Source organism: Callithrix jacchus, chromosome 9, assembly GCF_049354715.1.
Source record: "Callithrix jacchus isolate 240 chromosome 9, calJac240_pri, whole genome shotgun sequence".
Lineage (NCBI taxonomy): Eukaryota > Metazoa > Chordata > Mammalia > Primates > Cebidae > Callithrix > Callithrix jacchus.
Window position 1 is genome coordinate 72,905,728 of NC_133510.1, and position 22,027 is coordinate 72,927,754.

Genomic DNA, 22,027 nt, shown 5'->3' on the forward strand with positions numbered 1-22,027 from the left:
TAAGTCCCCACCATAATGAATGACTAAAAGGCCTTTCTCACAGTCCACATTGGGAGAACATCTCAGGCTTCACTAACAGAGGTCTAGGACAGAGCTGGGCACATAGACATTTGAGAAGCTACCTGGTATAATGGAAAAGGCCAGGCTAGGTATAGTGGCTCATGCCTGTAATTCCAACACTTTCAGAAGCAATGTGAAAAGATAACTAGATAGGAGTTATAGACCAGCCTGGACAACATAGTGAAACTCTAAAGACAAAAATTTTTTTTTAATTAGCCAGGCATGGTGGTGCACACCTGTAGTCCTAGCAAGATGGTAGGATCGCTTGAGCCCAGGAGTATAAGGTTACAGTGAGCTATGACTGCCCCTGTATTTCAGCCTAAGCAACAGGGTGAGACCCTGTCTCAAAAAAAAAAAAGCTCATGTGTCTGAATCTAGATGATGCTTGCTTCTTTAAAGGTGAACATCTATAGGTCAGTCACTTAACCTCTTGATCAAGAAACCTTCACAAGCTGACTCTAGATAATAGATATAATACCAATATTATTGATAAATGTTTCTGGAATAAATACATGTTGGTTTTTGTATTTGTAGTTACTGATGTGTCAAGCAGGGAGAATTTCACACATCAGGACAGAGTTTAGGGACTTTGTCAGAAATTTTAGAATTGTTAGTTCAACAAATGTTTATTGAGTATCGCCACATTACAGGCACTATCCTAAATGCTGTGAATGCAGTCAGTGATAAACAAAACCCATGCTGGGTTGGAGCTTCCTTTCTGGTGCAGTGTTGTGATGGGTGCGTTTGCTCTTAGATTTGAGACTGAGTCTACCTCTTCAATCTGTTGAGCTGTCTTTCATCCAGCTTTATCTCCCATGTCCCTGTGATGTACTGAATATTTTCTTCTGGTTAATGTTAAACATTCTTTCCCTTCAGTGTTTTTCAATGAACATTTATTTGATTTTTGCATAAGAGTTGGTTAGAAAATTAACAGCACAAATTTATGGCCTTGAAATTTTTCTGTGTTTCAAAATTCCCATTGAAGATATGCTGAGCATATTCAATGAGTGCAGAATTGTCTTATTTTTGGAAAGATAAATTCAGTTATGAATCCTCAGCAAGTTTAATCATCAAAGAAATGTTCTTCAAAAATACAAAATCAGAAACAGAAATGAGGAAATAACCACAAATACAGGAAAAGATAAATGAACTTCAAGTGAATAATTTGATCAATTCTATGCCAATAAATTTGAACTCATAGGATGAGATGATGATTCTCTAGGATAATATGAACTTCCCAAATAAAAGAATCTAGTAGAAATTTCTGAAATGTAGACCAATTACCATAGAGGAAATGGAGAAAACTGTCAAAGAACTACAACCGTAAATGTTTCCAGGTCATCTCTATGAAAACAGGTAACTTTAATCCTACTTTAAACTATGCCAGAGGACACAGAAATAAGGAAAACTTCCAAATTATTTTTATAATTTTACGAGTACATTGAAACAAAACCTGTAATAACATATATACAACAGATGAAAATTATAGGACAGCTTCTTGGCCAGGTGCAGTGGCTTACGACTGTAATCCCAGCACTTTGGGAGACCAAGGAGGGCGGATCACGAGGTCAAGAGATTGAGCCCATCCTGGCCAAAATGGTAAAAATCGCATCTCTACTAAAACTACAAAAATTAGCTGGGCATGGTGGCACTCGCCTATAGTCCCAGCTACTCGGGAGGCTGACGCAGGAGAATCACTTGAACCCAGGAGGTGGAGTTTGCAGTGAGCTGAGATTGTGCCTCTGCACTCCAGCCTGGTGACAGAGCGAGACTGCGTCTCAAAAAGAAAAAGAAAATTATATAGGACAGCTTCTCTTAAGAATATTTACTTAAAATCCAAAATGAAATAACAATACTAATCTTAGTGATGGAAGTATCATGGGTTTCTAAATTTTATTTTTGCTTGTTTTCATTTTCTAAAAACCTTTTCCAGACAGTCATATCTCATCTTGTAAGTCTAAGACAATGTGATAGTGGAGATCTTGTTTCAGAGATTACAATATATGTCTTTATAGATAATGGGTGTGTCTTCAAAGTGGGTCTTATTATATAAATTTTCACAGATTGATTTCATAAAAATTACATTTTTAATATAGCAGATGTACCATAAATTAAATAGAGACAGGAAAAATGAGGAGGGAAATTGGGATTGTGACAAGTTTTTTTGTAGTACTATATAAAGACTCTTACACATCAGTGAAAAAATGACCAAGATAGGCAAAGATCATGGGTGGTCAGCTTGAAGAGAAGAAATGCTCACTTAAAAATGTACATTAAAATAGGAAGCTCCATCTTTCACCATCAGAAAAGTTTAATTTGGGCCATTTTTCTTCTTTTCTCTTTTTAAGGAGATGGGGAAAGGTGCTCTCATTAACTTCTGGTGGAAGGGCAATTCATGCAGTTTCTTTGGAATGCCGTAATTACAATTTTTGAAAATATATGCCAGCTTTTATTCTTGTTCTCACACGTTTGCATAGATGCTGGTACAAGGAAGCTTGTTGCTCTTTTGTTTGTATTTGCAAAAGGCTAGAAACTGCTAAAATGTTTTTCATTAGAGGACCAATTGGTGCTCTAATGAATTTTGTCAGAACTATGCAGTGAGTATGCAAAAGAATGAGACCTCTGCAGACATGAGAGCACTAAGATATTTTGGTTAGTGAAAGAACAAAGGATACACAGAAGAGTGTGCTGCCATTCTTGTTAAGAGAGAGCATAGAGATGATCTGGAAGAATGCGCAATGACTTAAGCATAACTGCCTGGGTTAAGGGTCAGTCAGAGGGAGACACTTCATTTTGAAACGTTTCCCACTGTTTGCATTTCTACCTATGTGTGTCTATTATGCTTTATTTTATTAATTTTTTTGGAGGGGAACAAAGTTTATTGCTTTCTTAAGCTTTTATCATATATTTCCAAATTATACTAAAAAAGTAATAAAAATGTATAATTCCAACAGCTGTGTGTGTGAGAGCCTATTTTTGTAAATACTTGTGTGCACAGGATAATGGGCTATGATTTTTCATTTTTAGCAGTTTAATTTTGCCAGCACCTTTGGTATCTAATTTTATGAACATTTCATCACGTGTTTGTGGGCCATTTTATTTCTTCATTTGTGACTCACTTTGTTTTTTTCAATTTTTTTTCAGTGTGCATGTGTGTGCGTGTGTGTGTGTGTGTGTGTGTGTGTGTGTGTTTGTGTGGTGTGTGTGATGGAGTTGTTCTCTTGTTGCCCAGGTTGGAGTGTGGTGGCACAGTCTCAGCTCACTGCAACCTCCGTTTCCTGGCTTCAAGCAATTCTTCTGCCTCAGCCTCCCAAGTAGCTGGGATTACAGGCAGGTACCACCATGCCCAGCTAATTTTGTAGTTTTAGTAGAGGCTGGGTTTCATTCACCATGTTGGTCGAACTTCTGACCTCAAGTGATTCACCCCCATTGGCCTCCCAACGTGCTGGAATTTACAGTCATGAGCTACTGTGCCTGGCATTTTTTTAAAAAAAATTGTTTTAATTGTTGTTGATACATAGTAGACATATATATATATATATATATATATATATATATATATATATAAAAATGTTTATGGGGTACATGAGATGAGTTTTGATGCAGGTATGCAATGTGACATAAGCACATCATGGAGAATGAGGAATCTGTCCCCTCAAGCATTTATCCTTTGAGTTACAAACCAGTTATACTCTTCAAGTTATTTTGAAATGTACAATTAAGTTATTATTGACTGTAATCACTGTACTGTGCTATCAAATAGTAGGTCTTATTCTTTTTATTTTTTTGTACTCATTAACCATTTCCACCTCCCCCACAGCCCTCCACTACCCTTCCTAGCTTCTAGTAACCATCCTTCTATTCTCTCCGTCTATGAGTTCAATTGTTTTGATTTTTAGATCTCTCAAATAAGTGAGAACATGTGATCATTTTCTTTCTATTCCTTGCTTATTTCACTTAATTTAATGTTCTGTCCGTGATGTTGCAAATGACGGGATCTCATTCTTTTTTATAGCTCAATAGTACTCTACTGCGTATATGTACCTCATTTTCTTTATCCATTCATCTGTTGATGGACACATAGGTTGCTTCCAAATCTTGCCTATTGTAAACAGTGCTGCAACAAACACAGGAGGGCAGACATCTCTTTGATATACTGATTTCTTTTCTTTGGGGTATATGCCCAGCAGTGGGATTGCTGAATCGGATGGTAGCTAAATTTTTAGTTTTTTGAGTAACTAAACTGTTCTCCAGTTTAGTTCTCCAACTGTTCCCCTTAGTAGTTGTACTAATTTACATTCCCACCAACAGTGCACAAGGGTTCCCTTTTCTCCACATCCTTGCCAGCATTCGTTATTGCCTGTCTTTTGCATAAAAGCCATTTTAACGGGGAGATGATGGTGATATCTCATTGTAGCTTTGATTTGCATTTCTCTGATCAATGATATTGAGTACCTTTTCATATGCCTGTTTTTCATTCGTATGTCTTATTAAATTTTAATTAAAATAGCACTGTGACTTCAGATGCTATTTGACCACTCTGTGCCTCAGTTCCCTTACCTGTAAAATGAGGATTATAATATAATAGCACCTGTCTCCTTGGGTTATGAGAAATAAAAAGTTAATATGTGGAAAGCACCTAGGATAGTTCCTTGCATATTTGGTAAGCCTTCAGTGAATGTTTGCTTTTGTTATTATGAACATAGTTTTGAAAATCAAATTGCACTATACTTTTATTTGAGGGTAAGGGGTAGTACTCCACTGCTCCAAATCCTTGTGCCACCCAGAGATAACTGTTTTTAAGTGTTTTTTTCTTTTCTGGTATTTACCTCCGTGTTTCTAAACAATAGGTTTTCTGATGTATACAGCTGAGATACTGTTTACTGACTATGATGGATTATAGGGATTTAGCTTTCATATACCGCACCATTCCACCCTATTTTCCTCTTTATTCTTTAAATAAATATGATTCTATCATAATTTTGGGGTAAGTTAATATTGAGTGCTCAACTTATTTTAAGTATGTAAAGTACTGTTCACGTCTATAACTTTTTATTTTCCTTAAGCTAAGAATCATCCCCCTTTTTTATTTTCTTACTTTCCTGTGTACCTTTTTCTTATCTTTCCAAAATTCTCCTACAGAAATGTAAAACCATTTGAATACTGTTTTTCAAATGGCCATTCTCAATAGGTAGTGATTTAGTTCCACATTTCTCACTCTTTTTAAAAATTTCTTGGCCAGGCATGGTGGCTCACTCTGTAATCCCAGCACTTTGGGAGGCTAAGGTGGGCAGATCCCTTGAGCCCAGGAGTTTGAGACCAGCCTGGGCAACATAGTGAGAACCGTCTCTACAAAAAATACAAAAATTAGCTGGGCATGGTGGCATGTGCCTGTAGTCCCAGCTACTTGAGGGGCTGAGGCAGAAGGATCACTTGAGCCTGTGAGGTTAAGGCTGCAGTGAGCCAAGATCACACCAATGCACTCCAGCCTGGGTGACAGAGTGAGACCCTGTGTCAAAAAAAAAAAAAAAAAGATCAAATAAAAATTTCTTGGGACACCCTTGCTAGACGCCATCTGCCTGCACTGAACTGGATGTACTTTAGGCCTGCTGCATCTGTCCTTTATTGAGTATCTTGTTTTCTTGATCCTAAACCTTCCTCTTTCTTAATTTATTCCTTTGTTTTGGTGGAGGACATCCTCAAATAGACTTCTGAAAATGAGTGACTAGGAAATAGAATTTGTAGATCTATGTGTAGATCAGAGTTCTATTTCTGAGGATTGAACACACTGTAAATCATGTTACTTGAATTATTTGTTAGCCAGTATTCATGAAATATTGCAAGACTGTACCTCCATCATTTCTTTCAAGATAAATAAACAATCAGATGTTCTGACCAAAGTTATACTCAGTTAGCTCAAATTGGATCATCCATCAAAACTGATCATAGGCTTTAAGTACCTCCTGGCATACTGCAGAGTATTCTCTGGGGTCTCTACATCCCAGTATGAGGAAAACAGACCTAGATTAACAACTGCATATGAGCACAAGTTGGGGCAGTTGGTGGTATAAAAAGAGAAGGTGCCTTGGGAATGTGAGCCATCTGCTTCTGAAACTTATTTGCCAACAAGTCCTGCTTTGAGTCAAAATAGCTCAGCATACAGTGGGTAAAATGGTAACTTGATGTTGCATGTTCAGACATTCAGACCCTACTGAGACCAAGTAAGAAACCACTGGTTTCTCAAAAGAAGAATAGTCATTTGCCAAAGAAAGCATGCATTTGCTTTGTACCATCAGGGCTCTCTCTGGGGTCCATGTATCTCCTGATCTGTCACAGACTCTTGTTTATTACTGGAGCCACTGAGCCACAGAGATGAATTGAGACATTTTCCTGCTTTATAGCCTAGAGCAGGTTTTGCTGCTCTGGTTGCCACTGAAAGCTGGCAGGTTCTGAGTTACTCAATATAGGGATCAGAGAAGCAATCCTAAATGTCAGTATATGTTTCCTCCAAAATATGAAAAAGCTATACTTTCAGGATCTGTAGGAACAATCATAAGAGAGTTCATGGACTCCCTGGGCCTACTGTGACACTAACTTGGGCCAAAACTTCATTTTCCCCTGACCCCCATGAGCTCTCATTCTAAGCACAGGTATCCTTAGAGCTCCCAGGGATTAGAGTTAGCATAGAGCCAGTGTTCAACAATGTTCTGAATGTCTGCCCTTTCCACTCTATACAGTTACTCTGCTGTATGTCAGCATATTCTGCTGGGGAAGGCTAGGAGATTTTCAGTAGGTACAGCTTGAGGTGCAACTGCAAGGTCTTTCAGTATAACTGGCCCCCCCACCCTTCCTCTGAGGAGCTTTGGGCCTGGGATTGGCTGAGGAGTCCTGCAGTACATCACAGTGACTCATAGACTTCATTCCATCAAACCTCAAGTATTTTCAAGTATGTAAATCAAGAAGAACCTTAGAAGGTTGTCCACTTATTTTAATCCTAGATGTCCTAAGATCTCTTAGTCATTGTCAAAGATCCCCATGGCTCAAATCACTTTTATTATGTTCACAAATTATTTTATTTATTTATTATTTATTTAGATCACCCAGGCTGGAGTACAGTGGCAAAATCATAGTTCACTGTAACTTCAAACTCCAGGGCTCAAGCTGTCCTCACCTTTCAGTCTCCTAACTAGCTAGGACTAAGGCATATACCAGTACACCTAGCTAATTTTTTTAAAAAAATGTTCTGTAGCCAGAGGGTCTTGCTATGTTGCCCTATAGTCTTGAACTCCTGGGTTCAAGCATTTCTCCTGCCTTGGCCTTCTGAGGCTCTGGGATTACAGGTGAGAGCCATTGTGCCCAGCCTATATTCACAAATTCTGTGTGTCAGAAAATGAGACAGGGCACAGAAAAGAATACAGTTTCTCTCTAATCCATGATATCAGAGGTCCGATTTGGAAAATTTAATGGCTGGAGGCTGGAGTCATCGGCAGGCTCATTTACTTACGTATCAGGCAGTTGATCCTGGATGTTGCCTGAGGACCTCAGTTCCTCTCCACATAGGCCTCTCATGTGATCTCACTGTATGGGCTAGTTTGGGCTTCTTTGTAGAATACTGTCGGAGACCAAGGACCAGCATTCTCAAGAGCGGTGCAAGCAGGAGCTTTATCACCTTTTCTTATCTAACCTGGAAGTCATATTGAATCATTGCTGTAATCACAGGTCCATTTACGTGCTAAGGAAGAGAAGATAGACCCCCACCTCTCAATAAAAAGAATGTGTGAAATGGGTATATATTAATGCAGTTCTCTTTACAAAATATATTCTGCTACAAATAGGAAGCACCAATTCTTTATCATCACCATACTGGTTCTAGAGGACTTAACATGGACAGGGTTTGTTGATCCCCTTCATGCAGAAATGATGGTTGTAATATTTCATTGAATATATATCCATACATACACACTTTGAATTTGTGTACCTTACTGTGCACAGTAGAGCCACAAGTAATGCCATCAGTGAAGCCCATCTGAATGTATGCATGAACATTTAAGAAAGTTTTATTTCATTTCAGTCTCATAAGAGTGTTGACCATCTCCATTAGAGAAATGCAAATCAAAACCACAATGAGATACCATCTCATGCCAGTTAGAATGACGTTCATTAAAAAGTCAGGAAACAACAGATGCTGGAGAGGATGTGGAGAAATAACGCTTTTACACTGTTGACGGGAGTGTAAATTAGTTCAACCATTGTGGAGGACGGTATGGTAATTCCTCAAGGATCTAGAACCAGAAATACCATTTGACTCAGCAATCCCATTACTGGGTATACCCAAAGGATTGTAAATCATTCTATAAAAACACATGCACATGTATGTTTATTGCAGCACTGTTCACAATAGCAAAGACTTGGAACTAACCCAGATGCTCATCAATGATAAACTGTATAAAGAAAATGTGACACATATACACCATGGAATACTATGCAGCCGTAAAAAAGATGAATTTGTGTCCTTTTCAGGGACATGGATGAAGCTGGAAACCATCATTCTCAGCAAACTAGCATAGGAGCGGAAAACCAAACACCGCATGTTCTCACTCATAAGGGGAAATTGAACAATGAGAACACATGAACATAGGGAGGGGAGCATAACACACTAGGGCCTGTTGAGGGGTGGGAATCTAGGGGAGAAATAGCATTAGGAAAAATACCTAATGTAAATGACAGGTTGAAGGGTGCAGCAAACCACCACGGTATGTGTATACTTATGTAAAAAAGCTGCACGTTCTGCATATGTATCCCAGAATTTATAGTATAATAAAAAAATCTGGCTGGGTGCAGTGGCTCACGCCTGTAATCCCAGCACTTTGGGATGCCAAGGCAGGTGGATCACCTGAGGTCAGGAGTTCGAGTCCAGCCTGACCAACATGGTGAAACCCTGTCTCTATTAAAAAAAAAAAAGTTTTTTGAAAAAGTATTGACTTTTTTTAAATCCTCAAGGATTTTAAATGATGATCATAAGTCATTAAACAAATGTTTATAGGCACTGTCATGCTTGTAATAATTATTAATAACTATTGAATTTTTCCAAATTAAAATTTCTTGTTTTCGTGTGATTACTTCTATTTAGATTCATCTTCTATTTTTGGCAAAGACAGTGTGTTTTCTTTCTTTTTTTTTTTTTTTTGAGACAATGTCTCACTCTGTCTCCCATGCTGGAGTACAGTGGTGCAATCTCAGCACACTGCAACCTCTGCTGCTCGGATTCAAGCGATTCTCCTGCCTCAGCCTCCTGAGTAGCTGGGATTACAGGCGCCTGCCATTGCATCTGGCTAATTTTTGTAGTTTTAGTGGAGATGGGGTTTCATTATCTTGGCCAGGCTGGTCTTAAATGCCTGACCTCATGATTCACCCGCCTCAGCCTTTCAAAGTGCTGGAATTACAAGTGTGAGCCACCGCACCTGGCCCTGTTTTTATATTCTAATTCTAAAACTAAGTGAACCATTTTGAAGATGGAATGCTGTGCCAAACTTTTCAGTATTAATAATATAACCAACCTTAGCAGTCTGCCTGAATGCAGAAGTGAATATTATTAAATGATAAAAATCCAGATGTTACATCAATATACCATAGTAAATTCTAACTAAAAAAGCTATGCATTGAAAGGTGGATATATACTCCAGGAGGTAGTGAGCAATTATTTGCAGAAGCATTTAAGGAGAGAGGAGCAATTCTTCAGTGAATAGGAGGTCAGATAATTTGGGCATTTTCCAACACCATCTCCTATGCCCCTTATCCTCCAAGCCCATTAGATGACTCAGTCTTACTGGAACATCTATACACAGCGTCCGTACATTCCATTTCTTCTTGGGATGTCACCTTCCCAACCCATTCTCTGACAAGCAAATTCCTGTTCAACCATAAAGACATAAATCAAAAGTCATCTCTTCTGCGAAGCCTTCTCTTCTACTCTGGAGGCCAAAATATTCATGTCTTCTTTTGTAGTCACAAAGCACTTTGTAAATATGCTACTATTACTACTCTGCTTGCTTGGGGGGAGGTGGAGAGGGAGAGAGAAAGGGAGAAAGGAGTGAGTAATACCTAATCTTCATTTCCTATCTAATACTCGACAATCAAGAATAGTTTATTGCATAAATTATCAATTCTAAAAATCTGTCATTCCAAGGCAGGAGAGCTGTTAAAAATGCAGATTTCTAGTCTTAATGAATGACACTTTCAGGAGGATGGATCTTTTTGACAAGCAGTTCAAGTGATCTGTGAAACAGACTTCGACCATCTCTGCTCTAGGCTGGGCACCACTCTTTCTGCCCAGCCTACTCTCTCCTAAGAGCTCATTTTAGCTTCTCCTGTTCCTAGTTAACCTCGCCTTTCACATTTTCTAAGCCATTTCTTTGACTCTGAATTCTTCCATAAGATTACCTTTATTTAGCTTTCAGATATGGATATATATTCCGGACCACCTGCCCTAGAATTTAGTTTTTTAACTGACATTTAATTACATATGTGTTTGTTTAATTAACCTACATTCATAAGAACTCTGTATGTATGTAGGTATGTCTGTGTGTCCACCCAATCACATATACACACACAACATTTGAAACATTTGTTTATTTATTTTTGAGACAGGATCTTGCTCTGTTTCCCAGGCTATAGTACAGTGGCATGACGGCTCACTGCAGCCCTGACTTCCTGGTCTCAAGCAATCCGCCCAGTTCAACCTTTTGAGTAGCTGTGACTACAGGTGTGCACTACCATGCCTGGCTAATTATTTAATATTTATAGAGATGGGATCTCCCTTTGTTGCCCGATCTGGTCTTGAACTCCTGAGCTCAAGTGATCCTCCTGTCTCATCTCCCCAACATGTTGGGATTACAGGCTTGAGCCACTGTATCTGACCATTATGGAGTTTATAAATGGCTCAGTTATACTTTTTATTTCAGTGCTTTTCTGATTATATATTCATATTGTCAAAAGTATCACCAAAATTACAATCATAGCTGCTGGATATTTCTTACAGGAGTTCAGAAAATGAGGGATTATGATAGAAAATATAATTAAACCTGTGTTCCAGTAGGTAATGTTTTAAGAATTCATTTTTTTTTTTGAGACAGAGTTTCGCTCTTGTTACCCAGGCTGGAGTGCAATGGCGCGATCTCAGCTCCCCGCAACCTCCGCCTCCTGGGTTCAGGCAATTCTCCTGCCTCAGCCTCCCGAGTAGCTGGGATTACAGGCACGCGCCACTGTGCCCAGCTAATTTTTTGTATTTTTAGTAGAGACGGGGTTTCACCATGTTGACCAGGATGGTCTTGATCTCTTGACCTCGTGATCCACCCGCCTTGGCCTCCCAAAGTGCTGGGATTACAGGTGTGAGCCACAAGAATTCATTTTCTAACCAAATTTATTTGGAAATTATTTAATCAGCTACATGCATTCTGGTATTATGTCTTTCAGCACTATCCTCCTAACCAAATGAAGTCAAGAAAGAACCTGGGGAAACAAATTTCCTCATTTCTGTTTCTTTGATAATCCCTGACATAGAACCCAGTCCCTAATATTTAACTAAGTAGATCACAAGATTTATGCAATAATCTTTAAATGACTCAGTAACAGAAGAAAGTTAATTCTGCCTACTCTGCCCAAATGATTGAAATGCAATCCTCTTGAGACACTTACACAAAGAACCTACTCAAGAACAATTCTATTAAAATATAAATCCCATTGTGGTAGACTGAAAAAAAAAAGCTATTATAAATCTTGATAAACCCTAACACAAGATAATGGAAAACTAAGTAATAATAAGTATGTAATCAAAAATTCCATGTCGTGTGATGATAATGTCTTTTCTTAATAAACTTATTGGAAGACTTTATTATTCTACTCAAGATAACCCACTCAGTTTCATGAACTTTGTTCATAAATACAAAGTCAAAAAATCTTTTTTTAAAGAAAGTTATTTCATCTAAGTTTAGGCAGCAAACAACATGGGCCCTAGTGAAGGTTATTTGTGCAGTAATGACATTGGAAGTCTGAAAATGCTGCCTTTGCAAATGAAAAACAAAATAGGTCAGAACTATATGAAGAAATTTATCTAAAGAAATGCTATTGTCCTCCATGACCAAAGGCACTGTATCTATAAATTCACCTAAGTGAAGTTGCATCCATGGCACCAGAAACCAACCCTGAAGCCAAATTGAGACAGGAGGGAACAAGCAGAGATTTACAGTGCATTTCTTTGAGGATGTACCAGGAAAACAAAGGACTGCAACAGATCTGCCTTAACCCATCAGTTTGCAGGAGGACTATACCAATAAAAAGATTACACTGGGCCGGGCGCTGTGGCTCATGCCTGTAATCCCAGCACTTTGGGAGGCCAAGGCGGGTGGATCACGAGGTCAAGAGATGGAGACCATCTTGGTCAACATGGTGAAACCCCATCTCTACTAAAAATACAAAAAATTAGCTGGGCACGGTGGCGCGTTCCTATAATCCCAGCTACTCGGGAGGCTGAGGCAGGAGAATTGCCTGAACCCAGGAGGCGGAGGTTGCGGTGAGCCGAGATCGCACCATTGCACTCCAGCCTGGGTAACGAGCGAAACTCTGTCTCAAAAAAAAAAAAAAAAAAAAAAAAAAAGATTACACTGGTTCTCCAAGAGAGGGATGCAGAGGGCAAGAGACTTCCTTATCTCAAATCAGGAGCTCCAAAGAGAGAAGCCTAGGAATCTCTAAAGATGGAGATATGGAAAGCAGTAGTTAGGACCCCTCTGCAGTGTGAATCCCAGCGTTTCCATTTGCCATTGGGACCTTGAGAAAGTTTTCTCTTTCTTTTTTTTTTTTTTAAAACAGAGTAGTCTCACTCTGTCACCCAGGCTGGAGTACAGGTGTCAAAGTCTCAGCTCACTGCAGCCTCCACTGCCAGGTTCAAATGATTTTGGTACCTCAGCCTCCTGAGTAGCTGGGATTACAGGTGTGTGCCACCACGCATTGCTAATTTTTGTATTTTCAGTAAAGATGGGGTTTCACCATGTTGTCCATGCTGTTCTCAAACTCCTGACCTCAAGTGATCTACCCGCTTCAACCTTCCAAAGTGTTGGGATTATAAGTGTGAGCCATGCCACCGAGCCAAAAAAGTTTTCTTAAATCCCTCTGTCCCTCAGTTTTCTCATCAAAAAATGGAGGTAATTATAATATTTGCTTGTTTGAATTAATATAGCACTTGACATATAGTCAATAAATGTTAGCTGTGATGATGATGTTCCATGTAAGTTGTTATTTGTGATCCTCCCCAAATGAGAGACATTCATATTGGAACGATTATGAAGCCTGGAAAACCACCAGGCTTGAACAACCTAGAAAGAAAAGTCATTCATATGTTTGAATTCTCGAGTTCTTTTTCTAGAACCCTGGTTTGGTCATTTCTAACTGATGTAAAAGTTCTGACAATCTACAATAATCTATTAAGTGAACTGAGAAGGAATCTAGGGAGGATCTGAGTTAGGCTTCACAGTAACTGAAGAATAAAGATTTAAGGAAATGGAGCCATAATGATTTTTAAGAATTTGATGTTTGCCTTAAAAAGTTTAGTTTTTTAGACCAGGTGTGATGGTTCATGCCTGTAATCCCAGCACTCCAAGAGGCCGGTGGGACTGTTGAGCCCAGGAGTTTGAGACCAGCCTGGACAACAGAAGGAGACAGACACCTTCCCTACAAAAGATTAGTTGGGTGTGGTGGAGTGTGCCTAGTAGTCCCAGCCACTCAAGAGACCAGGCAGGAGGATCACTTGAGCCCCAAGAGTTCGAGGCTGCAGTTAGCTATGATCTCGCCACTGCACTCAAGCTTGAGTCACAGAGCAAGACCCTGTCTCTTAAAAAAAAATCATTTCCAGGCAATATTGTTTAAAAGTTCCTAGAGTATTATAATTACTGCTCACTTAATCTATATCACTTTTTGGAAAGAATGCAGTGCATTCTTTTTTTGATCTCAGGTTATTTTCTCTAGCATAAAAAAGTACTTTCCATCCAAAATCCTTCCACACAACATCAGACTTTTCAAACAAGCAAGATTTTTTTTAAAATCTCACGTGAAACTTCAATATATCTAATACAAATCTTTACACACTCAGTGAAAGTTTTTTCTGACCTTTTCAGAAGCATGTCGATGTGATTCTTCTGGTCAAATCTTAGGATATCATTTGAGAGAGACATTTATTTTAAACCTATTTCTCCCCCAAAAAAACTAAATAGCAAAGAATTCAAACCGAGTTAACTTACAAATATTTGAAATCTGTTTTGATTACGTTGAGTTGTTAATTGTTCTTTTCTAGCGCACTTAGTATATCTCTTGTGTCAATATACCCATTGCAAAAAGGGCTCTGATGAATTTTTCGGCTTTCACACTTCACAGTTTCTACCTCCAAATTGGGAAATTTCTCCTTCCTAGAAGAGCACAATAACTTGGCACCTACTCACACTTTATAAACTAATTGACTGTAATGCAGAAAAAAATACGTTTTACTAGAAGGAAACAAAATATCCAACACATTAGAGAAAGTAAGCAATAGGAAAATCATGGTCTTCTTGTGAACACTTTTCTAAGGTAAAGCGCTGGCCCCTATGGAAGGACCTACCACACTCCTCCTCTTTGCTGGCTGGCATGGTGGCTTAGTCAGGGTTCCCAGCCGTCTCCCCAGTGGGCAGGATCTCTTCTGGGAAAAATACTGTGACAGTGTTTGTAGTCCTGCCTTCTGCTGGTTTCTTTCTTGGTGTACCTCCAAGAATAGAATCATAGACATGTAGAGCTAGAAATTATTTTGGAGATTTTGCATATTTGAAAAAATGAAGTCCAGAAAAGGGAAGTAATTTACCCAAGGGCTAACACCTAACTGATAATAGGACTGGAGCCCTATCTAATGGTCTCCATTGCTTCCAAGCCCAACTGCTGCTTTGGAAGAACTCAGAATCCATATTTCACAGACATTTTTAGCTTTGTATTACCGTTATTAATAGAAATAGAACTATATGTGCAGAGAATAAACATTCAATGATTCAGTCATTAAAATAACATTTGCATAACATGTTGCGAATGTGTTATATATAATAGACAGTAACCAAATTTACTAAAATTTATAATGTGTTTATATATTTTAAAAATGTTTAAAAACTGTGAAAATAATATAATCTTGAATAAAATTGTATTCATGTTATTAACTAATTCAATCAACATTTTTGCAATTTCACCATTAGCAGACATAGTCATAAGTGTGAAAATATAGAAAAGACAGAAAAACAGTTCTTGTTCTCACCTTGCCAGCAAATTGGGAAGGCTGACATAAAACAGACAAGTATGATACTGTGTGTTTCCAGCTGTGGTATCATGTGGCATGAGTCCCATGGCAGCACAAATGAGGGGTACTTAACTGTGGTGGAAGAAAAAGAATGCTCCCTCAAATAGGTAACACCAGACTTGAATCTTTAAAAAGGGAGATTTAGGAACAAAGGGCATTAAAAGGAGAGAGAACAGCCTGTGCCAAGCAAGTAGGTTGACAGCACGTGGCAGATTTGGAGAGCAAGAACATCCATATGGCTACATCTCAGGATTAAATGAGGGTGAGGACAGGCAGGGACGAGATCATGAAGAGCTTTGTGCATCGTGATAAAACATTTCAGTTTTACCAGAAAATAATGAGAAGGTGTTGAAAAATTGTATGCTGTAAATTAAACAATGTGACTGAAATTATACTATAAAGCGTTTGTTACGTTTGGTTTGGTTTTACCCTGCTCCTTAATATCAGATGCCTTAGTAAAATACCTAAGAGTAGAATGTGATAAGGCCACCAGAATCTGGTTCTGGTGTAGCACTTACGAAAATCTCAATGTCTGCATCTGTGAAATGGAAATAATTATAAGGTTTTAAAAACTACACAAGTTAAGTCCTGTTAATCATTTATCACAGTGTCTTCTGTATTGTAAACACTCAATATATAGAAGCTGGCATCATGTTCATCATCAGTGTAAAAAGCTGGATTCCAGAAAGTGGATTAGAATGCCAAGGGTTGATTTTAACATCTGGACTTAAGAACAGTTTTCTGATTCTGCTTAATCTATATTGCTTAGAATAATAGAGCCCCTTTAACAGAACTACTTTGTCAGATACATGGCTAGGAAAAGACATTGGTTAACAAGATATATTGATTATGTATTTGAAAGGTAATTTTCCACTGATTTTGTTGTGCAAGAGAAAGTAAGAAAAGAAAATGAGTTTCAGCAGTTTGGAGCAGCATCCTGAGAAGATCTGTGTGCTTGATTTATTAGTTACAGGTAAAAGAGGGAAATGTCAAGGTTCATAGGTAGGAATTGGGAATAAAAATAAACTTATTTTTGCCTCCCTCTGTTGTTGGGCAGGCTCCCAAAAGAGAGAGCATATTATGCTTTTAATTTGCTACTACATTCTAACTAATTGTTTATAAAATATGCTTATACCAAAATGGCTGAAGCTTATTTTTTGCTGTATTTTTGTATTTGGAGTATTTTCTGTCCTTGTGCCAAATTGGAAATTTGAAATATAGTTTAGCAATTTCAGTTTGGTTGTATTTAAAAAATAGGCAGGTTCTAAATTAGACTTATTGTGTGTATAATGCCATCTTTCTATAAAAAACGACTATATTTCAGCCAGGCACGGTGGCTCATGCCTGTAATCCCAGCACTTTGGGTGACCAAGGTGGATGGATCACGAGATCAGGGGATCGAGACCATCTGGGCCAACATGGTGAAACTTCATCTCTACTGAAACTCAAAAAGTTAGCCAGGCATGGTGGCACGCACCTGTAGTCCCAGCCACTCAGGAAGCTGAGGCAGGGGAATCGCTTGAACCTGGGAGGTGGAGGTTGCAGTTAACCGAGATCTCGCCACTGCACTCCAGCCTGGCGACAGAGCAAGACTCCCTCTCAAAATAAAAAAAGACTATATTTTAATATTCCATAAAATGATAGCCTTACTTTCTGTATTCTATTTTGTTAGTGCTCCTATATCCCTCCCTGTAAGAGAGAGAATCAGAAGAATTTGGAAAGTGTCATGAATTGGCAACAGTACTGGAAAGATGAGATTGGTTCCCAGCCATTTATTTGCTATTTTAATCAACATCAAAGGTAAGTCAATATTTACATGTACATATTAAAATTGTTTGTAGTCTCTGCAACTTATTACACTGATATATCATAGATTACGCGCCCACTTGACAGCATGGAGACAGTCTCAACTCTTCCTAGCATGTAGTTACGGAAACGCATGTAAAGAACCTGCAGGACAGAGAGAAAGACTTGTGTTGTACATCTTACCCTCTGAATACACTAAAGAATGATAGTGCCTTTAGGTATGAACATTACTTTGCATTCCCTAAGAATTACAGATTGATGCTTGTGAGCTAAACAATGTGCAGATTTGTCAGCACTTTTTAACTGCATCAAATCTTTCCTTTCCTTTTCCTTTCTGTTCTGATGAAGTGTCAATAACGAGAGTTCACACCATTAAAACCTTACTTGACTTAGGGAGTACTCAGTTTATACCATATAAACTGTGTAAAGATGGTTTCTTGGACTAGAACACTTGGGTACCTGATCAGATTAATCAGCAGTTTATTCATCTAACATTTATTGAGTATTCACAACTCCTTGCCATACATCTCCACTTGGATGTTCCAGGGGTACTGCAAACTTCACTTCCTCCCATAATCTCTGTCTTAGAAAATGGCATGACCATTCACTCATTTACCCAATCCAGAAACCTTTGAGTAATTCTTAGTTCACTTTTTTCCTATGTCACCATCATGGATTTTTGTTTGTTTGTTTGTTTTTAGACAGAGTCTCACTCTGTCACCCAGGCTGGAATGCAGTGGCATGATCTCGGTTCATTGCAGCCTGTGCTTCCCGGGTTCAAGCGATTCTCCTGCCTCAGCCTCCTGAGTAGCTGGGACTACAGGCATGCACCACCATGCCCGGCTAATTCTTGTATTTTTAGTAGAGACAGGGTTTCACCATGTTGTTGACCAGGCTGGTATCTAACTCCTGGCCTCAAGTGATCCGCCTGCCTCAGCCTCACGGAGTGCTGAGATTACAGGCGTGAGCCACTGTGTCCAACCCATCATGTTGATTTTTACCTTTATCATGACTTCTCTCTGCCTCCCCACTATCACTGTCTTAATTTGCATTCAGGTTTCTGAGCTCCATTAATGCAGTAGTCTTCTAACAAGCCTTCTGCCTTCACTGTGGACCCACTCCAAGCCACCCTCCATAGTACTACCAAGATAATCTTTCTAACACATGAGTCTAATCATGTTACTCTTCATAGTTTTCAGAATAAAGCTCAAACATCTTGGCCTATGTCAGATACCAATTGCTACGTAACAAACCACCCTAAATGTGGTAGCTTACCACAGCAGTAACACATTATTTTTTATGATTCTGTGGGTTGGCTGTGTTCATCTGCAGTTGGATGATGGCTGAAATAGCTGTGTGGTCCAAGATGGCCTCCTCCATCCCTCATATGCCAGCAGTCAGTGCTGGCTATCAGCTGGGGCCTCTCAGTATCCTCACCACCTGGCCTCTCATTCTTTAGTAGGCAAGATTGCCTTTCTTACAAGGTGGCAGCCTCAGACAGCATTTCAAGAGGGGCAGACCTCAGCTCCGCAATTTGAATAATACCACTTCTGACACATTCTGTTGGTCAAAGCAAGTCATGAAGCCAGCCTCATTTTTGAGGTGCTGAAGTAGGCTTTGCCTCTTGATAGGAAGAGCTGCAAAACATTTGTCACCACATTTAATTTACCACAGGATGCAGGGTTTCTCAAGATCTCATCTCAAACTGTCACTTTTCCAGCCTCATCTCCCTTCTCATGCTTCTTGGTGGCCATACTGGAAATTCCTCAGATATCAACTTCTCTGGGATGCCTTCCTTGATCCCCAAATTTTGATTTATTTTGTATCAGTTGAGATGCGATGTGTTGCAGGTAATCAGAATTTTGACTCAAAGCATCATAAAAAATTAGGAAATGTATTATTGTATACATCAAGAAATGCAAGGCCAAGCATGGTGGTTCACGCCTTTAATCCCAACACTTTGGGAGGCCGAGGTGGGAGGATCACTTGAGCCTAGGAGTTCAAGGCCACCCTGGGCAACATAGGGAGACCCTGTCTCTATGAAAAAATTTTTTTAATTAGCCAGGCATGCATGGTGGTGTGCACCTGTAGTCCCAGCTACTTGGGAAGCTAACATGGGAAGATTGCTTGGGCCCTACGAAGCCTTGGGAGGTTGAGGCTGCAGTGAGCCATGATCACACCACTGCACTTCAGCCTGGGTGACAGAATGAGACCCTGCTTCAAAAAAAGAAAATGAAAGAGAATGGCACTGGTGGATGGATGTCAGGGTTGTTTGATGCAGTGACTGATTGGTATCACCAAAAACTCAGCTCCATTTCAAATCTCCATTTGGCCTCAAGGTGTCTCTTTTCACAGTTATAATATAGTTGCTTCAGTTCCAGATGTCACAGTCAGATATAGCAGTGTCCAAAGAGAGAAAAAGTCTGTCTTTCTTGATACATTTTTCTTGTGATTTGGAAACCTTTCCCTATTTTCCCACAGGCAACCTTCCCTCATGTATCCTTGTTCACAGTGAGTTCCTTTGCCTACACCTAAACCAATCACAAGAAGGAACAAGCAGAATCTACCCCTGACTTGGGGCTAGTGTTATGTCTCTTAAATCATGTAAAGAAATGGTATTTCCCTGAGTAGATTTGGGAAGGAAGAAGAAAGGGAACAAGGTGTTGTGGAACAGCCAGAAATGCCAGCAAAAAGGTGTATGTCCCATATTCCATAGTTTTTTTTTTTTCCCCAGGAAATGTTTCTGAGTCATAATATTCCATAGTCTTCTATGTACAGCTCTGTCCCAGGGGCTTGCAGTGGTTGCTTCACATAACTAGCCCAGAGGAGCTTTTTATTTTATTTTATTTATTTTTGTTTTGTTTGAGACGGAGTCTTGCTCTGTTGCACAGGCTGGAGTGCATTGGTGTGATCTTGGCTCACTGCAACCTCCACTTCTCAGGTTCAAGTGATTTTCTTGCCTTAGCTTCCCGAGTAGCTGGGATTACAGGTGCATGCAGCAATGCCCAGTTAATGTTTGTATAATTTATTAGAGATGGGGTTTTACCATGGTAGCCAGGCTAGTCTTGAACTCCTGACCTCACGTGATCCACCCATCTCGCCCTCCTGAAGTACTGGGATTATAGGTGGGAGCCACTGTGCCCAACTAGAGGAGCTTTAAAAAACAAAATTTACCAAAGATGAATTAATTGGAATCTTTGGTGGTTGAACCTGGGCATTAGCATTTTGTAAAATCAATGCTAGGAATTCTAATCTATAACCAGAAACTAGAGCCACTGCTCTTCCCTTTCACTTATCACTGGAATCGTTTGTATGCCCATTTTCTTAACCACATGGCATACTTATTAAGGATGTGGGCCACTCTTCTTTGTCTATGTATCTCTAATACCTAGCACAGTGTCTGGTTTTCAGGTAATAAATGTTTGGTGAGTGAATGAATAAGCCAATGCAATGTGTCAAAGTAAAAGGAGGGTTCTTTGCTTCCAAGGAACTAGGATCTATTGGTAAAAGCAGATGCACATGCAAATATAAATATGGTTACATCAGCTAGAAATAGAAGGGGGAACACTGAACATGGAGGTGGCTACAATAAAGAAATCAAAGCTTAACAATGTAAGATACCTTAGGTAAATAAGTTATCTAAAATGGAGTAATGAGTTTCTAAGCTGGAAAGGTTGCGTGGGGTTAGATTTCTAATGGGTCATTAGTGTCAAACTAAAGGGATGGTCTTCGTCATATAGGCAATAAAAATTTGTGAAAAGTTTTTTTTTTTTAAATCAAAGACTGACATGAATAGACGTTTTGAGTTAGAAAGTAACTGGTAGGAGTGTTAAAAGTATACTGTCTGGGGAAGATGGGTTAAAGACAGAAAGAACAGAGAGTACTGAGTGAAAAAACATTTTTTTTAAAAAATTTTTTATTGCATTCTAGGTTTTGGGGTACATGTGCAGAACATGCAAGACAGTTGCATAGGTACACACCTGGCAGTGTGTTTTGCTTCCTTTCTTCCCTTCACCCACATTTGGCATTTCTCCCCAGGCTATCCCTCCCCACCTCCCCCTCCTACTGGCCCTCCCCTTTTCCCCCCAATAGACCCCAGTGTTTAGTACTCCCCTCTCTGTGTCCATGTGTTCTCATTTTTCGTCACCCGCCTATGAGTGAGAATATGCGGTGTTTCATTTTCTGTTCTTGTGTCAGTTTGCTGAAAATGATGTTCTCCGGATTCATCCATGTCCCTGCAAACGACACAAACTCATCATTTCTGATTGCTGCATAATATTCCATGGTGTATATGTGCCACATTTTCCCAATCCAGTCTATTATCAATGGGCATTTGGGTTGATTCCAGGTCTTTGCTATAGGAAACAGTGCTGCAATGAACATTCGTGTGCATGTGTCCTTATAGTAGAACGATTTATAGTCCTTTGGATATAAACCCAGTAATGGGATTGCTGGGTCAAATGGAATTTCTATTTCTAAGGCCTTGAGGAATCGCCACACTGTCTTCCACAATGGTTGAACTAATTTACACTCCCACCAACAGTGTAAAAGTGTTCCTTTTTCTCCACATCCTCTCCAGCATGTTGTCTCCAGATTTTTTAATGTTCGCCATTCTAACTGGTGTGAGATGGTATCTCAATGTAGTTTTGATTTGCATCTCTCTGATGACCAGTGACGATGAGTATTTTTTCATATGATTGTTGGCCTCATATATGTCTTCTTTCGTAAAGTATCTGTTCATATCCTTTGCCCACTTTTGAATGGGCTTGTTTGTTTTTTTCCTGTAAATCTGTTTGAGTT

At 39.2% G+C, this 22,027-nt stretch overlaps 1 protein-coding gene across 1 annotated transcript in view; it reads left to right on the forward strand.

Annotated features, from left to right (window-relative positions):
* KCNMB4 (potassium calcium-activated channel subfamily M regulatory beta subunit 4) overlaps positions 1-22,027 on the forward strand; it is a 75,054-nt gene that overhangs the window by 20,033 nt on the left and 32,994 nt on the right. Inside the window, exon 2 of the mRNA XM_009004211.4 lies at positions 17,094-17,221. Within this exon, the coding sequence (XP_009002459.2) occupies positions 17,094-17,221 (128 nt within the window). The remainder of the gene's footprint in view (positions 1-17,093; positions 17,222-22,027) is intronic.